Source organism: Polypterus senegalus, chromosome 10 (assembly GCF_016835505.1).
Source record: "Polypterus senegalus isolate Bchr_013 chromosome 10, ASM1683550v1, whole genome shotgun sequence".
In the NCBI taxonomy this organism is placed as follows: Eukaryota; Metazoa; Chordata; class Cladistia; order Polypteriformes; family Polypteridae; genus Polypterus; species Polypterus senegalus.
This window is the reverse complement of record NC_053163.1, coordinates 20,819,155-20,837,962: the sequence shown is the minus strand read 5'-3', so window position 1 is coordinate 20,837,962 and position 18,808 is coordinate 20,819,155. Positions and strand designations below refer to the sequence as shown.

At 37.0% G+C, this 18,808-nt stretch overlaps 1 protein-coding gene across 5 annotated transcripts in view; it reads right to left on the bottom strand.

Moving 5' to 3' along the window:
• The window catches only part of LOC120536903, a 405,177-nt gene that overhangs the window by 202,159 nt on the left and 184,210 nt on the right, over positions 1-18,808 (bottom strand). For all 5 annotated transcript variants that reach the window (XM_039765454.1, XM_039765455.1, XM_039765456.1 and 2 more), the window contains exons 8-11: positions 14,912-14,935; positions 13,714-13,737; positions 10,601-10,624; positions 7,485-7,508 (exon numbers count right to left, since the gene is read on the bottom strand). In XM_039765454.1, the coding sequence (XP_039621388.1) occupies positions 7,485-7,508; positions 10,601-10,624; positions 13,714-13,737; positions 14,912-14,935 (96 nt within the window). The remainder of the gene's footprint in view (positions 1-7,484; positions 7,509-10,600; positions 10,625-13,713; positions 13,738-14,911; positions 14,936-18,808) is intronic.

The window sequence follows — 18,808 nt, the reverse complement described above, 5'->3', positions numbered from 1 at the left end:
TTCTGTCTCACTGTGACACAAAAACTAAACTCCATAGTAGCTCTTTAACCATACTATAATTACTAAAACTAAAACTAATGTATATAAAAACAAAATAGAAATGTCTTTGTAAAATATAAACTAAACTAAAACTAAAAATACATGATGAAGGAAAACTAAAACTAAACTGAATTTCCATGTAAGGTCAGAAAAAATATAGAAATAAAAACTAATATACTGTAAAAAGGCAAAACTTCACAGTTATCCCTACCCTGTTTCACTTCATATCAACACCATAGTACAACACTTTGCACCCTCTTCTGAAGCATCTGACCTTACTCCCTTTCCACTTGGTCTCCTGTACACACAGTACATCTAACATTCTTTGCTCTATCGTATGGGCCAGCTCTCTCTCCCTTTACCAGTGATCTGATTATGAACTCTACACTCTTTCTCTTCCTCCTCTCCCATTGTCTTTCAACCCACTTAAACCCTCTTGTTCTCCTTTGCCTTCTTCGCACAGCAGTAGCATTACTTATGCCATCACTATCCTGGAGAGCTGCATCTGTGGTGGCCGTTGTGGTACTGATCCGGTATGGACATTCTGTTTCTCATCTCCATGTTTAATTTGGCACAGTTTTTATACCAGAAGTCCTACCTAACACACCCTCTCCAATTTACCAGGGCTTGGGACAAGCATTAAGACCGCACTGGCTTGTGTGACACCGATGGTTCTGTCTCTGTTCGGTGAATTACAACAAAGACCCTTCCCAATATATTATGGGTAATTGCACCAATCATTAAAACATGGTAGTCTGAGGTAACCATGTGTAAAGGCAAGCTCTTTTGGTCATTAGGTCTTTATTAATTGTCCTTTGTTTGTGTTTTTTTACATTCTTATTGTGTATGAAATAACCAAACAGAGGATATTTTCATAAAGCAGTTGTAGTACTAGGTTGTTGTACCGTGTTAGCCATTATGAATGTAGAGAAACGCCAAGCAAAATGACACCTTTTATTGGCTAACTAAAAAGATTACAATATGCAAGCTTTCGAGGCAGCTCAGGCCCCTTCTTCATTGTTGTTTCTTGTCCTAGTGTGTGGATATAAACTCAGGGAACTTCAGTTTCTGTATTACATCTTGCCTGAAGAAGGGGCCTGAGCTGCCTCGAAAGCTTGCATATTGTAATCTTTTTAGTTAGCCAATAAAAGGTGTCATTTTGCTTGGCGTTTCTCTAAAGCAGTTGTAAAAGAGTTCTCTATTTTTCAGCTTTGGACCTTGCTGCAGTTTTTGGTATAACACATCATGCTTTGATAATTATTTGCTAACTTCCAGTGTCTCCACGCAAATGTTGTCATTACTCCTTCCTGGACACCTGCATAGATATCTTGCCCAGACTGGTGCTTTATAAAGGAGGCAACAGGGCACAGAGCACCACTAGAAAATAAAAAACTAAAAACTTACCAAAAATGTCTAGAGTGAAGCAGAAAAAGTTATAAGATAATATGCCTTAATTGTTTCAGATAAGAGTTTCTAACAACATAAGGGATAAGAAGTAACCATTTTAGCACATATTCCTGGCACTATTTTTCTCAAGGTAAGGATGTGTTTTCTGTTTGTTTGTGTAATAGTAGTGACTTTGTGGGAGGACTTCTCACATAAATATGGAAGTAAATCAACATGATACAGAGCACATGGCAGGAAAATTTTACTATAATGTGGTCGTTCGAGAAATCACCCTCCTTGGGTTGAATGGTAACTGTGGAGGAAAGTAAGCACTGAGGGACCATGAACAACTGGCCTTCTTTTAAAATGGCTGAATCTCGTAATACTGTTCTTTTTTGTTTGTAAATTACATGTACAAGCTATTTTACAAACTGTGTATAATCCAAAGACATACATCAATGTTCAATAACTTACTTGGCCAGAAAAATTAACGAATTCAGTAACTTTTTAAGCTTTTTATTTTCCAGTGATGCTCCATGCCCCATAGTCTGCATTATATACCTCCAGTGAGGGCAAGGTATTTTTTTAAAATGTATCGAAAATGGTTAACTTTAGAACACAGTTTTGCATAGCAAATGCATATATAACATGCTTGTGAAGAGATAACATGGACTTGAAAAATAGCGAGCTTATCTTTTAACACAAGTATATTGTCTTGGACCATATATATATATTCTCACTCAAGCATGGAGCGGCTGCTGCTTTACCAACTGTGGCCACAGGTCCGCCACGCCCTCGACCCCTTGCAGTTCGCATACCAGGAGAAGGTGGGAGCGGAGGATGCCATCATCTACATGCTACATCGATCCCTCTCCCACCTACAGGCATTGGTGCTGTAAGAATTATGTTTTTGGACTTCTCTAGTGCCTCCAACACCATCCAACCTCTGCTCCTTGGGGACAAGCTGACAGAGATGGGAGTAGATTCACACCTGGTGGCATGAATCGTGGACTATCTTACAGACAGACCTCAATATGTGCGTCTTGGGAACTGCAGGTCTGACATTGTGATCAGCAACACAGGAGCACCGCAGGGGACTGGACTTTCTCCGGTCCTGTTCAGCCAACATACATCGGACTTCCAATACAACTCGGAGTCCTGCCACCTGCAAAAGTTTGCTGACGACACTGCTATCGTGGGCTGCATCAGGAGTGGGCAGGAGGAGGAGTATAGGAACCTAATCAAGGACTTTGCTAAATGGTGCGACTCAAACCACTTACACCTGAACACCAGCAAAACCAAGGAGCTGGTGGTGGATTTTAGGAGACCCAGGCCCCTCCTGGACCCCATGATCATCAGAGGTGATTGTGTGCAGAGAGTGCAGACCTATAAATTCCTGGAATTCTGGACTGGACTGCCAATACTGATGCTCTGTGCAAGAGAGGACAGAGCCGACTGTACTTCCTTAGAAGGCTGGCGTCCTTCAACATCTGCAATAAGATGCTGCAGATGTTCTATCAGATGGTTGTAGCGAGAGCCCTCTTCTACACGGTGGTGTGCTGGGGAGGCAGCATAAAGAAGGACGCCTCACGCCTGGACAAACTGGTGAGGAAGGCAGGCTCTATTTTAGGCACGGAGCTGGACAGTTTGACATCCGTGGCAGAGTGACGGGCACTGAGCAGGCTCCTGTCAATCATGGAGAATCCACTGAACAGGATAATCTCCAGACAGAGGAGCAGCTTCAGCAACAGACTGCTGTCACCGTCCTGCTCCACTGACAGACTGAGGAGATCGTTCCTCCCGCACACTATGCGACCCTTCAGTTCCACCTGGGTTGGTAAACGTTAACATTATACTCTTTAATTTAATATTGTTTTTATTAGTATGCTGCTGCTGGAGTATGTGACTTTCCCCTTGGGATTAATAAAGTCTCTCTCTCTCTCTCTCTCTCTCTCTCTCTCTCTCAATAAAAATCTAGGCTGACTCTTAGAGGAAACGTCTGCTAATGCGTCTTCCTCCCACTCTTCTGGAATCTTCTTGTGGTGTTGTCACCAGAGTGGCTGTAACTGAGATGCCAGACAGATTGGAATTGTAGAAGTTATTATCTTATATGAAATCCTACTACTATCATGAAAAAGATTACTTTGGAGTAATTTAAACTTTACTGAGTCCTGTTGCTAATTCTAAGAGAGAGACTGCTGTGTTTACTGATCTAAAACTACTGCAGCTGTTGAAGTAATAACATTTTATAAAAATAAAGGAGTTAAATTGCATCAAAATTGACATTTAAAATGTTTCAAACAGTACTTTGTTAGAGAAGGATACAAAATTATTAACAGTAAATATGTCAATAGAGTGAGTAAAGACATGAATCTTTAAGCAAGATTTGAAACCATCCATCCATCCACCCATCCTCTTCCGCTTATCCGAGGTCGGGTCGCGGGGGCAGCAGCTTGAGCAGAGGTGCCCAGACTTCCCTCTCCCTGGCCACTTCTTCTAGCTCTTCCGGGAGAATCCCAAGGTGTTCCCAGGCCAGCCGAGAGACATAGTCCTTCCAGCGTGTCCTGGGTCTTCCTTGGGACCTACTCCCGGTTAGATGTGCCTGGAACACCTCACCAGGGAGGTATCCAGGAGGCATCCTGATCAGATGCCCGAGCCACCTCATCTGACTCCTCTCGGATCTTGACGGTCTGATCCTTGGCTACAGAAACTAGCTCTTGGGACGTGGAATGTCACCTCAAGATTTTAAACCCATTCTCATAAATATACATAAAAACAGACAATGTAACAATATATAGTAGCAATTAATGTATTATTTAAGAGACGCATTAAACAAAGCATGACTTCATGAAGTGCAGGTTTAATAAAACAGCGTTTGAAAACATTAAGTTTGAAAATATGAGAGTAAACTATGAAAAAACAAGCACTGATACAAAGCTGAAGTAGATTTTTCTATTAATGTATACTCACCCAGAAAGGCCAATTAAGGAAGAACAAAGATAATCAGTTAATCATTAAATAATCAGGCATATAGCATGACTTGTTGTTTAATAATTCAGAAGTAACAAAAAACTCTTATATCTCAAGACTCATGTATGTAAATATGGAATGTACTTTGAATCTTCAAATGAGCTGTAAGCACCAAAGTATACAAAATGGGACCAACTCTCCTATAAATAAAATATGGGCCAAAATATCATGTAACCAGGTTATAGGATGGAACCCTTTGGTGTATGTCTAGAACAGCGAGATACACCTGCTGCCTGACTTGAAACTTTTCTGGTCTGTAAACTGTTTTACAGAAGCTTCTAATATCCTCAGGTTCACCCTGACCAGCTGCCACACTGAACTGAGCTTAGCGAGTTACTGATGAGGACATAATGAAAGAATATAGCAATGGAGATTGTTCTATTTGAAGCCGTACAAACACTGAAAAGGAGTCAATTTTGTAGAATGATACAGTACATTGCTGGCAAACTCATCTACAGATAACATTTTATTCCAATTAGTTTGTTATAAATTTATTGTGAAATATTTTTTTTCCACATCTATAGTCACATGCTTTTTCTTGAGCATTAGCTTCCAGATGACATCTAGAAGTCAAATTACACTGCACCCTTTTCACAGAAAAAACTCGAAGAATGAGAACAAATTAAGGTAATCTGTCCAAAATATTTGACCCCGAAAATCGATGGAAACGGACCACTCCTTTAACAAACATATTAGCTAACTCTTTGGGTGTAGGCAATTTCTGAAGTGGAACAATGAGGGTGCATTTTTAACACCTGTCTCCTACTAACAATTTGGTGGTATTGTGATGTGAAGGAGGGAGGTCGGTAATAAAATCTATTGAGATGGATTTCCAGGGTCTCCTGTGTGCAGGAATAGGCCGATGCAGTCTAACAAGGAGACCATGTAAGGGTTTAGACCTGCAGCAAATCTTGCAATCCAAAGCATAATCCCTGGTGTCTTTATATATCTTTTCCCTCAGAAAAAATCTGTTAAGCAACTATAAAGTTTGTTTAATACTTGACATGAGCCCAATCAAGAAATTCTGGCGGATCAAAATATTTATTACTAGGAATCAGACTAGGATTTAAGGCTTAGTATTTTGTGTGGCTTTTATATCCTCAGTATGTTTATTGAGAGCAGCAATCATGATTATTGGAATGAATTTTTCAGAAGTAAAGTTTGGGTCTGTTTATACATTTACTTCATCTAGATGATAAGTACGTGATAGGGCATCTGCTTTCCCATTCTAATCTCCTGGAAAATAAATAACAACACAAAACAGAAGAAAAAGAAATAAAATGTCTTGTTTTGCATTTGGCCATTGTCACTTTTGAAATATTTCTAATTTTGATGATCCATAAATATTATGAATGGCAAAAGTGGCACCCTCGAGTCAATATCACCTTTCTTCATGGGGTAATTTGATTGAAAATAATCTTGAATACCTGTGTCGTAATTTTACTCAGCAAGGGTTAACTTCTTAGGAAATAAAGTAAATAGATGAAGGAGTTTCAGTGTCATGAAACTTTTGCACTACGATTGCATCCACCCATATACTTGACAATAAATTGAAGAGATGGCTCAGGATGCCTTAATACTGGTGCAGGACTGAAGAAATGTTTTAAGTTATTAAAGGCATCTTGCTTTTTGTGTCCAGTGAAGTGTTCTTTAGTTTTTGTTTATTAAAATGTATTAGGAGATTTGATGGAGCTAAAGTCTTTAATGAGTTGATGGTAATAATTGGAAACATCCCACAAATCATTGTACTTGATGTAAACTTTCAGGTACTTATCAATTTAGAATAAATGTAACTTTAGATTCAGAGATTTTTACATAAACAAGCCATACCATCTGATTAAAAATATCAATATCTTCAATATATAAACCAGTATATTAATACCCAACACATCACAGAATACGTTATTATTAAAGGCTTGAAATACCTTTGGTGCATTTGCCAAACCATAGGCTATCACTTTATATTTGTAATTTCCGATGGTAGTATTAAATGCTGTTTTCCATTAATCTCCCTTCCTGTTTCTGATTAAATTATATGCAATGCGACAATCTAGTTTAGAAAAAACTGTGGATTTTTTCACTTGACGGTATAAAGATGATATTGGGGGGAAATAATAATTATTTTTAACTGTAATCCTACTTTTCAATTGATTATCATTATACGGCTGGACACCCCTGTGTTTCTCTCAACGAAAAAAATCCAGCATCAATCATACCACTACACAGAATAATGAACCCACTGTGGTGATGTTCTTGAACATATTTCTCCATAGCCACACTCTCTGCCTTGGACTGTACATTAATATCCCTTAGGGAGAGGTTCGTCAGGTAAAATATGAATTACAAAGTAATAAGTGTGATTTGGGGAAAGTTTCAAAGATAGCTCTTTGTTAAAGTCTTCTAAAACTATCTTCATATTCTGTAAGTATATTTTGTGGCACCTTGCAAAAACTTCACTTTAACAATTTACACTCCATCTAATGTACTTTTCTTGCCAATAAGTTACGGGTTTGTGAGATTGCAACAACAGGATGCCTAGAATTAGTTTTGGAATTGCAGACTGTAAAGCAAAACAGGTAATTTTTCCCTGAAGTAATTCTCCAATACATCACTTGAGATTTTTATTGGTGGTATGGGATGAAAAAACTTACACTGCATTTCATGACTTGACACAAGCCCTCATGTCAGCCCCTGTCTTGAGGGCACCTAACTCATAAAATAGTCCTACAAACAGTACTTTGTTAGACAAGGATAAACAATTATTAACGGTAAATATGTTAATAGGGTGAGTAAAGGGACGAATCTTTAAGAAAGTTTTAAAGCCCATTCAAAGAACAGACAATGTAATAATGTATAGTAGCAATTAATGTATTACTTAAGAGACGTATTAAACAAAACATGACTTCATGAAGTGCAGGTTTAATAAAACAGTGTTTGAAAACATTAAGTTTGAAAATATGAGAGTAAACTATGAAAAAACAAGCACTGATACAAAGCTGAAGTAGATTTTTCTATTAATGTATACTCACCCAGAAAAGCCGATTAAAAGAACTCTGTTTCATTGAACAAGAAGAACAAAGATAATCAGTTAATCATTAAATAATCAGGCATATAGCATGACTTGTTGTTTAATAATTCAGAAGTAACAAAAAAACTCTTATACTGTATCTCAAGACTCATGTATGTAAATATGGAATGTACTTTGAATCTTCAAATGAGCTGTAAGCACCAAAGTATACAAAATGGGAGCAACTCTCCTATAAATAAAATACGGGCCAAAATATCATGTAACTAGGTTATAGGATGGAACCCTTTGGTGTATGTCTAGAACAGCGAGATACACCTGCTGCCTGACTTGAAACTTTTCTGGTCTGTAAACTGTTTTACAGAAGCTTCTGATATCCTCAGGTTCACCCTGACCAGCTGCCACACTGAACTGAGCCTAGCGAGTTACTGATGAGGACATAATGAAAGAATATAGCAATGGAGATTGTTCTATTTGAAGCCGTACAAACACTGAAAAGGAGTCAATTTTGTAGAATGATACAGTACATTGCTGGCAAACTCATCTACAGATAACATTTTATTCCAATTAGTTTGTTATAAATTTATTGTGCAATATTTTTTTTTCCACATCTATAGTCACATGCTTTTTCTTGAGCATTAGCTTCCAGATGACATCTAGAAGTCATATTACACTGCACCCTTTTCACAGAAAAAAATCGAAGAATGAGAACAAATTGAGGTAATCTGTCCAAAATATTTGACCCCGAGAATCGATGGAAACGGACCACTCCTTTAACAAACATATTAGCTAACTCTTTGGGTGTAGGCAATTTCTGAAGTGGAACAATGAGGGTGCATTTTTAACACCTGTCTCCTACTAACAATTTGGTGGTATTGTGATGTGAAGGAGGGAGGTCGGTAATAAAATCTATTGAGATGGATTTCCAGGGTCTCCTGTGTGCAGGAATAGGCCGATGCAGTCTAACAAGGAGACCATGTAAGGGTTTAGACCTGCAGCAAATCTTGCAATCCAAAGCATAATCCCTGGTGTCTTTATATATCTTTTCCCTCAGAAAAAATCTGTTAAGCAACTATAAAGTTTGTTTAATACTTGACATGTGCCCAATCAAGAAATTCTGGCGGATCAAAATATTTATTACTAGGAATCAGACTAGGATTTAAGGCTTAGTATTTTGTGTGGCTTTTATATCCTCAGTATGTTTATTGAGAGCAGCAATCATGATTATTGGAATGAATTTTTCAGAAGTAAAGTTTGGGTCTGTTTATACATTTACTTCATCTAGATGATAAGTACGTGATAGGGCATCTGCTTTCCCATTCTAATCTCCTGGAAAATAAATAACAACACAAAACAGAAGAAAAAGAAATAAAATGTCTTGTTTTGCATTTGGCCATTGTCACTTTTGAAATATTTCTCATTTTGATGATCCATAAATATTATGAATGGCAAAAGTGGCACCCTCGAGTCAATATCACCTTTCTTCATGGGGTAATTTGATTGAAAATAATCTTGAATACCTGTGTCGTAATTTTACTCAGCAAGGGTTAACTTCTTAAGAAATAAAGTAAATAGATGAAGGAGTTTCAGTGTCATGAAACTTTTGCACTACGATTGCATCCACCCATATACTTGACAATAAATTGAAGAGATGGCTCAGGATGCCTTAATACTGGTGCAGGACTGAAGAAATGTTTTAAGTTATTAAAGGCATCTTGCTTTTTTTGTGTCCAGTGAAGTGTTCTTTAGTTTTTGTTTATTAACATGTATTAGGAGATTTGATGGAGCTAAAGTCTTTAATGAGTTGATGGTAATAATTGGAAACATCCCACAAATCATTGTACTTGATGTAAGCTTTCAGGTACTTATCAATTTAGAATAAATGTAACTTTAGATTCAGAGATTTTTACATAAACAAGCCATACCATCTGGTTAAAAATATCAATATCTTCAATATATAAACCAGTATATTAATACCCAACACATCACAGAATACGTTATTATTAAAGGCTTGAAATACCTTTGGTGCATTTGCCAAACCATAGGCTATCACTTTATATTTGTAATTTCCGATGGTAGTATTAAATGCTGTTTTCCATTAATCTCCCTTCCTGTTTCTGATTAAATTATATGCAATGCGACAATCTAGTTTAGAAAAAACTGTGGATTTTTTCACTTGACGGTATAAAGATGATATTGGGGGGAAATAATAATTATTTTTAACTGTAATCCTACTTTTCAATTGATTATCATTATACGGACACCCCTGTGTTTCTCTCAACGAAAAAAATCCAGCATCAATCATACCAATACACAGAATAATGAACCCACTGTGGTGATGTTCTTGAACATATTTCTCCATAGCCACACTCTCTGCCTTGGACTGTACATTAATATCCCTTAGGGAGAGGTTCGTCAGGTAAAATATGAATTACAAAGTAATAAGTGTGATTTGGGGAAAGTTTCAAAGATAACTCTTTGTTAAAGTCTTCTAAAACTATCTTCATATTCTGTAAGTATATTTTGTGGCACCTTGCAAAAACTTCACTTTAACAATTTACACTCCATCTAATGTACTTTTCTTGCCAATAAGTTACGGGTTTGTGAGATTGCAACAACAGGATGCCTAGAATTAGTTTTGGAATTGCAGACTGTAAAGCAAAACAGGTCATTTTTCCCTGAAGTAATTCTCCAATACATCACTTGAGATTTTTATTGGTGGTATGGGATGAAAAAACTTACACTGCATTTCATGACTTGACACAAGCCCTCATGTCAGCCCCTGTCTTGAGGGCACCTAACTCATAAAATAGTCCTACAAACAGTACTTTGTTAGACAAGGATAAACAATTATTAACGGTAAATATGTTAATAGGGTGAGTAAAGGGACGAATCTTTAAGAAAGTTTTAAAGCCCATTCAAAGAACAGACAATGTAATAATGTATAGTAGCAATTAATGTATTACTTAAGAGACATATTAAACAAAACATGACTTCATGAAGTGCAGGTTTAATAAAACAGTGTTTGAAAACATTAAATTTGAAAATATGAGAGTAAACTATGAAAAAACAAGCACTGATACAAAGCTGAAGTAGATTTTTCTATTAATGTATACTCACCCAGAAAGGCAGATTAAAAGATCTCTGTTTCATGGAACAAGAAGAACAAAGATAATCAGTTAATCATTAAATAATCAGGCATATAGCATGACTTGTTTAATAATTCAGAAGTAACAAAAAAACTCTTATATCTCAAGACTCATGTATGTAAATATGGAATGTACTTTGAATCTTCAAATGAGCTGTAAGCACCAAAGTATACAAAATGGGAGCAACTCTCCTATAAATAAAATACGGGCCAAAATATCATGTAACTAGGTTATAGGATGGAACCCTTTGGTGTATGTCTAGAACAGCGAGATACACCTGCTGCCTGACTTGAAACTTTTCTGGTCTGTAAACTGTTTTACAGAAGCTTCTGATATCCTCAGGTTCACCCTGACCAGCTGCCACACTGAACTGAGCCTAGCGAGTTACTGATGAGGACATAATGAAAGAATATAGCAATGGAGATTGTTCTATTTGAAGCCGTACAAACACTGAAAAGGAGTCAATTTTGTAGAATGATACAGTACATTGCTGGCAAACTCATCTACAGATAACATTTTATTCCAATTAGTTTGTTATAAATTTATTGTGCAATATTTTTTTTTCCACATCTATAGTCACATGCTTTTTCTTGAGCATTAGCTTCCAGATGACATCTAGAAGTCATATTACACTGCACCCTTTTCACAGAAAAAAATCGAAGAATGAGAACAAATTGAGGTAATCTGTCCAAAATATTTGACCCCGAGAATCGATGGAAACGGACCACTCCTTTAACAAACATATTAGCTAACTCTTTGGGTGTAGGCAATTTCTGAAGTGGAACAATGAGGGTGCATTTTTAACACCTGTCTCCTACTAACAATTTGGTGGTATTGTGATGTGAAGGAGGGAGGTCGGTAATAAAATCTATTGAGATGGATTTCCAGGGTCTCCTGTGTGCAGGAATAGGCCGATGCAGTCTAACAAGGAGACCATGTAAGGGTTTAGACCTGCAGCAAATCTTGCAATCCAAAGCATAATCCCTGGTGTCTTTATATATCTTTTCCCTCAGAAAAAATCTGTTAAGCAACTATAAAGTTTGTTTAATACTTGACATGTGCCCAATCAAGAAATTCTGGCGGATCAAAATATTTATTACTAGGAATCAGACTAGGATTTAAGGCTTAGTATTTTGTGTGGCTTTTATATCCTCAGTATGTTTATTGAGAGCAGCAATCATGATTATTGGAATGAATTTTTCAGAAGTAAAGTTTGGGTCTGTTTATACATTTACTTCATCTAGATGATAAGTACGTGATAGGGCATCTGCTTTCCCATTCTAATCTCCTGGAAAATAAATAACAGCACAAAACAGAAGAAAAAGAAATAAAATGTCTTGTTTTGCATTTGGCCATTGTCACTTTTGAAATATTTCTCATTTTGATGATCCATAAATATTATGAATGGCAAAAGTGGCACCCTCGAGTCAATATCACCTTTCTTCATGGGGTAATTTGATTGAAAATAATCTTGAATACCTGTGTCGTAATTTTACTCAGCAAGGGTTAACTTCTTAGGAAATAAAGTAAATAGATGAAGGAGTTTCAGTGTCATGAAACTTTTGCACTACGATTGCATCCACCCATATACTTGACAATAAATTGAAGAGATGGCTCAGGATGCCTTAATACTGGTGCAGGACTGAAGAAATGTTTTAAGTTATTAAAGGCATCTTGCTTTTTTTTGTGTCCAGTGAAGTGTTCTTTAGTTTTTGTTTATTAACATGTATTAGGAGATTTGATGGAGCTAAAGTCTTTAATGAGTTGATGGTAATAATTGGAAACATCCCACAAATCATTGTACTTGATGTAAACTTTCAGGTACTTATCAATTTAGAATAAATGTAACTTTAGATTCAGAGATTTTTACATAAACAAGCCATACCATCTGGTTAAAAATATCAATATCTTCAATATATAAACCAGTATATTAATACCCAACACATCACAGAATATGTTATTATTAAAGGCTTGAAATACCTTTGGTGCATTTGCCAAACCATAGGCTATCACTTTATATTTGTAATTTCCGATGGTAGTATTAAATGCTGTTTTCCATTAATCTCCCTTCCTGTTTCTGATTAAATTATATGCAATGCGACAATCTAGTTTAGAAAAAACTGTGGATTTTTTCACTTGACGGTATAAAGATGATATTGGGGGGAAATAATAATTATTTTTAACTGTAATCCTACTTTTCTCTTGATTATCATTATACGGCTGGACACCCCTGTGTTTCTCTCAACGAAAAAAATCCAGCATCAATCATACCACTACACAGAATAATGAACCCACTGTGGTGATGTTCTTGAACATATTTCTCCATAGCCACACTCTCTGCCTTGGACTGTACATTAATATCCCTTAGGGAGAGGTTCGTCAGGTAAAATATGAATTACAAAGTAATAAGTGTGATTTGGGGAAAGTTTCAAAGATAACTCTTTGTTAAAGTCTTCTAAAACTATCTTCATATTCTGTAAGTATATTTTGTGGCACCTTGCAAAAACTTCACTTTAACAATTTACACTCCATCTAATGTACTTTTCTTACCAGACAATTACGGGTTTGTGAGATTGCAACAACAGGATGCCTAGAATTAGTTTTGGAACTGCTGACTGTAAAGCAAAACAGGTAATTTTTCCCTGAAGTAATTCTCCAATACATCACTTGAGATTTTTATTGGTGGTATGGGATGAAAAAACTTACACTGCATTTCGTGACTTGACACAAGCCCTCATGTCAGCCCCTGTCTTGAGGGCACCTAACTCATAAAATAGTCCTACAAACAGTACTTTGTTAGACAAGGATAAACAATTATTAATGGTAAATATGTTAATAGGGTGAGTAAAGGGACGAATCTTTAAGAAAGTTTTGAAGCCCATTCAAAGAACAGACAATGTAATAATGCATAGTAGCAATTAATGTATTATTTAAGAGACGTATTAAACAAAACATGACTTCATGAAGTGTAGGTTTAATAAAACAGTGTTTGAAAACATAAAGTTTGAAAATATGAGAGTAAAATATGAAAAAACAAGCACTGATACAAAGCTGAAGTAGATTTTTCTATTAATGTATACTCACCCAGAAAGGCCAATTAATAGAACTCTGTTTCATGGAACAAGAAGAACAAAGATAATCAGTTAATCATTAAATAATCAGGCATATAGCATGACTTGTTGTTTAATAATTCAGAAGTAACAAAAAACTCTGATATCTCAAGACTCATGTATGTAAATATGGAATGTACTTTGAATCTTCAAATGAGCTGTAGGCACCAAAGTATACAAAATGGGACCAACTCTCCTATAAATAAAATATGGGCCAAAATATCATGTAACTAGGTTATAGGATGGAACCCTTTGGTGTATGTCTAGAACAGCGAGATACACCTGCTGCCTGACTTGAAACTTTTCTGGTCTGTAAACTGTTTTACAGAAGCTTCTGATATCCTCAGGTTCACCCTGACCAGCTGCCACACTGAACTGAGCCTAGCGAGTTACTGATGAGGACATAATGAAAGAATATAGCAATGGAGACTTGGACTGTACATTAATATCCCTTAGGGAGAGGTTCGTCAGGTAAAATATGAATTACAAAGTAATAAGTGTGATTTGGGGAAAGTTTCAAAGATAACTCTTTGTTAAAGTCTTCTAAAACTATCTTCATATTCTGTAAGTATATTTTGTGGCACCTTGCAAAAACTTCACTTTAACAATTTACACTCCATCTAATGTACTTTTCTTGCCAATAAGTTACGGGTTTGTGAGATTGCAACAACAGGATGCCTAGAATTAGTTTTGGAATTGCAGACTGTAAAGCAAAACAGGTAATTTTTCCCTGAAGTAATTCTCCAATACATCACTTGAGATTTTTATTGGTGGTATGGGATGAAAAAACTTACACTGCATTTCGTGACTTGACACAAGCCCTCATGTCAGCCCCTGTCTTGAGGGCACCTAACTCATAAAATAGTCCTACAAACAGTACTTTGTTAGACAAGGATAAACAATTATTAATGGTAAATATGTTAATAGGGTGAGTAAAGGGACGAATCTTTAAGAAAGTTTTGAAGCCCATTCAAAGAACAGACAATGTAATAATGCATAGTAGCAATTAATGTATTATTTAAGAGACGTATTAAACAAAACATGACTTCATGAAGTGCAGGTTTAATAAAACAGTGTTTGAAAACATAAAGTTTGAAAATATGAGAGTAAAATATGAAAAAACAAGCACTGATACAAAGCTGAAGTAGATTTTTCTATTAATGTATACTCACCCAGAAAGGCCAATTAATAGAACTCTGTTTCATGGAACAAGAAGAACAAAGATAATCAGTTAATCATTAAATAATCAGGCATATAGCATGACTTGTTGTTTAATAATTCAGAAGTAACAAAAAACTCTGATATCTCAAGACTCATGTATGTAAATATGGAATGTACTTTGAATCTTCAAATGAGCTGTAGGCACCAAAGTATACAAAATGGGACCAACTCTCCTATAAATAAAATATGGGCCAAAATATCATGTAACTAGGTTATAGGATGGAACCCTTTGGTGTATGTCTAGAACAGCGAGATACACCTGCTGCCTGACTTGAAACTTTTCTGGTCTGTAAACTGTTTTACAGAAGCTTCTGATATCCTCAGGTTCACCCTGACCAGCTGCCACACTGAACTGAGCCTAGCGAGTTACTGATGAGGACATAATGAAAGAATATAGCAATGGAGACTTGGACTGTACATTAATATCCCTTAGGGAGAGGTTCGTCAGGTAAAATATGAATTACAAAGTAATAAGTGTGATTTGGGGAAAGTTTCAAAGATAGCTCTTTGTTAAAGTCTTCTAAAACTATTTTTTTATTCTGTAAGTATATTTTGTGGCACCTTGCAAAAAACTTCACTTTAACAATTTGCACTCCATCTAATGTACTTTTCTTACCAGACAATTACGGGTTTGTGAGATTGCAACAACAGGATGCCTAGAATTAGTTTTGGAACTGCTGACTGTAAAGCAAAACAGGTCATTTTTTCCTGAAGTAATTCTCCAATACATCACTTGAGACTTTTACATTTCATCTTGGATTCCTCCCCTGGCTGGGCTTCAAATGCAGTGTTTATGTATTTTTTGTCCGTTTCTAATTCCTTAGTAATGTTCATATTGTTGGTCATTTAGTTTCTTTTAATCTACCGTCATGCGCATGCACATGGGGGACAGCTTTGGGGCTCTAGCGATGGTAATAACACTCTGAACCAGGGGTTGGACCTGTGGTCTAATGGCTTCTCAATTCCTCCCTCAGTGTAACATCCTCACACTGATGGCTTAGTACAGCAGTTCAACCAAACACTCAAGCAAATGCTACAGAAGATGGTCAGCAAGGATGGAAGGAACTGAGATCGTTTACTTCCCCTCATCTTATTTGCATACCAGGAACTCCTCTAAGCCTCTAAGGGCTTCTTCGCTTTGAATTGCTATATGGGTGAAAATCCCAGGGACGATTGGACATCTTCAATAAAGACTAGAAGGAAAAGGCCCTCCCAGCCACTAATAATTTGGAATATATTGTGCAGTTACTCAAGAGATTTGATAAAATTAGACCCATATTAAAAGAGAATGTGGCACAGGTGCAATCAGTTCAGGCCCATTGTTTCAACTGTGGCACGAGCCTCTGTGAGTTTCAGCCTGGAGAACAGGTCATGCTGCTCATTCTCACCTTGCATTCAAAACTTTTGCCACATTGACAAGGCCTTTCAAAAGTAAGGAGAGAAAAGGGCTGATCAATTATTTGGTGAAACAGCCAAATCGCTGTGTGGCTCAACGGGTGTATCGTTTAAACATACATGATGAAGCCGTGGATGGCAAGAGAACCCGATCACTACTCCCCTCAGCCCCATTCTTTCTTTTCTCAGTGAATATCCGTTAGTTTCGGCCCAAAGTTGATGGACAAGCAATGAAAACAGCTTGAACCAGCTATCTTGTCCATTCTTAATGTGGCAAAAACAAATTACTGGCTTTGAATTCACTGATTGTGTATGTCTGCGTCATAATGGAGCCTGGGCTTATCGTCTGAGAAGAGTCCTGCAGGCAAAACATACAGAAGTGGAGCTTGAAATGAAGCGAATGGTAGATCGACAGCATGTGTTATTGAAGAAAGTTTTAATACCTGGTCCAGCCCCATCATGCTGATCCTTAAGCCCAATGGAAGTTCGCACTTTTGCAATGACTTCCATCAGCTTAATCAAGTCTGTCTCTCTGATGCTTATCCAATGCCATGAGTGGACAAACTCCTTGATTGGCTCAGTAAAGCTTAGTATCACACCACCCATAACTTCACTAAAGGGTACTGGCAACTTTCTTTAATTGAATCTTCCAAGGAAAAGACTGCACTTGCCACCTCCAGTGGACACTGGCAGAATACTGTCCTTACATTTGGGTTGCACAGGGCACCAGTGACCTTCCAGCATTTGCTGGACAGAATACTATGGCCCCACAACACCTATAGTGGAAGAAGTACATACAGCAGATTCAAACTATGCTCCTGACACTAAGTAATGCCAGGCTCCAGATAAACCCCAAGAGTAAGTAAGGAGGAACACATGGTGACTTATGAGAGTGCACACAGGTGGACTATGTTCTATGTTGGAGATTCAATATGAAAGAAGTTAGAGACTATAAAATGGTAGCAGGGTATAGCACAGCTAGACAGCATCAATTTTTTGTAATCAAGATGAATTTTGAGGTGTCAAAGAGGAGGAGAGTGAGAGTGGAACCAAGGATCAGGTGGTGAAAGCTGAAAGAGGAAGACTATTGTGTGAAGTTCAGAGAGGAAGTAAGAGAGGTGTTGGGAGGTGGTGAAGACAGGATAGATGATTGGAATACTACAGCTGAAGTGGTAAGAGACAGAACTAGAAAAAGGTGCTTGGTGTGATATTTGGACAGATGAAGGAAGACAAAGAGATTTGGTGGTGGAATGAGGAAGTACAGGTGAGAATACAGAGGAAGTTTAGTGAAAAAGAATTGGGATACCAGAGAGATGATGAAAACAGACAGGTATGCAAAGAGATGTGCAGCAAGGTGAAGAGAGAGATGGTGAAGGCTAAGGAAAAGGTGTATGTCGAGCTATATGAGAAGTTGGACACAAAGAAAGGAGAAAAGCACTTGCACCAAGTGGCCAGGCACAGGGACCGAGTGGGGAATGATGTGCTGCAAGTCAGAGTGATAAAGGATGCAGATGGAAATTTGCTGACAAGTGGGGAGAGTGTGTTGAAAAGGTGGAAGGAGTACTTTGAAGAACTTATGAATATAGAAAACTAGTGGGAGCCACCCCCCTGCTCTCTTTGCTCGCCAACCCCGATTTTAGTTAACTGGAAATACATTTAAAAGAGATGTTTTTTTTCATGGGAATTGTTACATATGCATTATGTTCACTTTTATATGCTTGTACTGTGTCCTGAGACTTTTCTTTCTATCGTGCCCTTTATGAATGCACTTTTAGATGTACTTAATACTCATAACCAATGCACAATATTCGATATTAATATGACAATCGAGTCATTTGAGCAAATATGGGTTACATGGTACAATCATTAAATTATTGAGCATCACAATTTTACCAACTTTCTTTCTGTGATAAGGGTGTTGTTCATGACGATTATCTCTTCGGCGATAATCTGGAAAGCTAGCCTTAGTCATATCTGTTGTTTGTACAAACGCTTGCAGAAATTTCTTTAAACGCTTTTTTTCTTTTGAGTCCCAACATACTGAATCTTTTAAATGAGGTCAGTGAGACATGTGTTTAATGACTTTCAGCACAGACAAACCGATCTACATCATTAGCAGTTAATAATTTATTTTGCAAAGTAACCAATAAATGTATGTGAGGCAAACCCCTTTTTTGAAATTCAATCGTATAAATGTATGCTCTGATTTAACTGAACACCGTTTCAAGTTCTTTCAATAAAAATAAGACTTTCTGATAAAACAATCTACTGTACTTACAAAAGTGGTAATACCCAGAGCCGATGTAGCCAGTGAAATTGTTCTCAAGAATCTGTGTATTTCTGGCCATTGTGGATTGCACATCATTGTAATAAATAAATCTGGCCGACCGATAGTTCGGGATATTGCCATTACAATCTTTCTTCCTTATTTTCAGAATTTACACATAGATTAT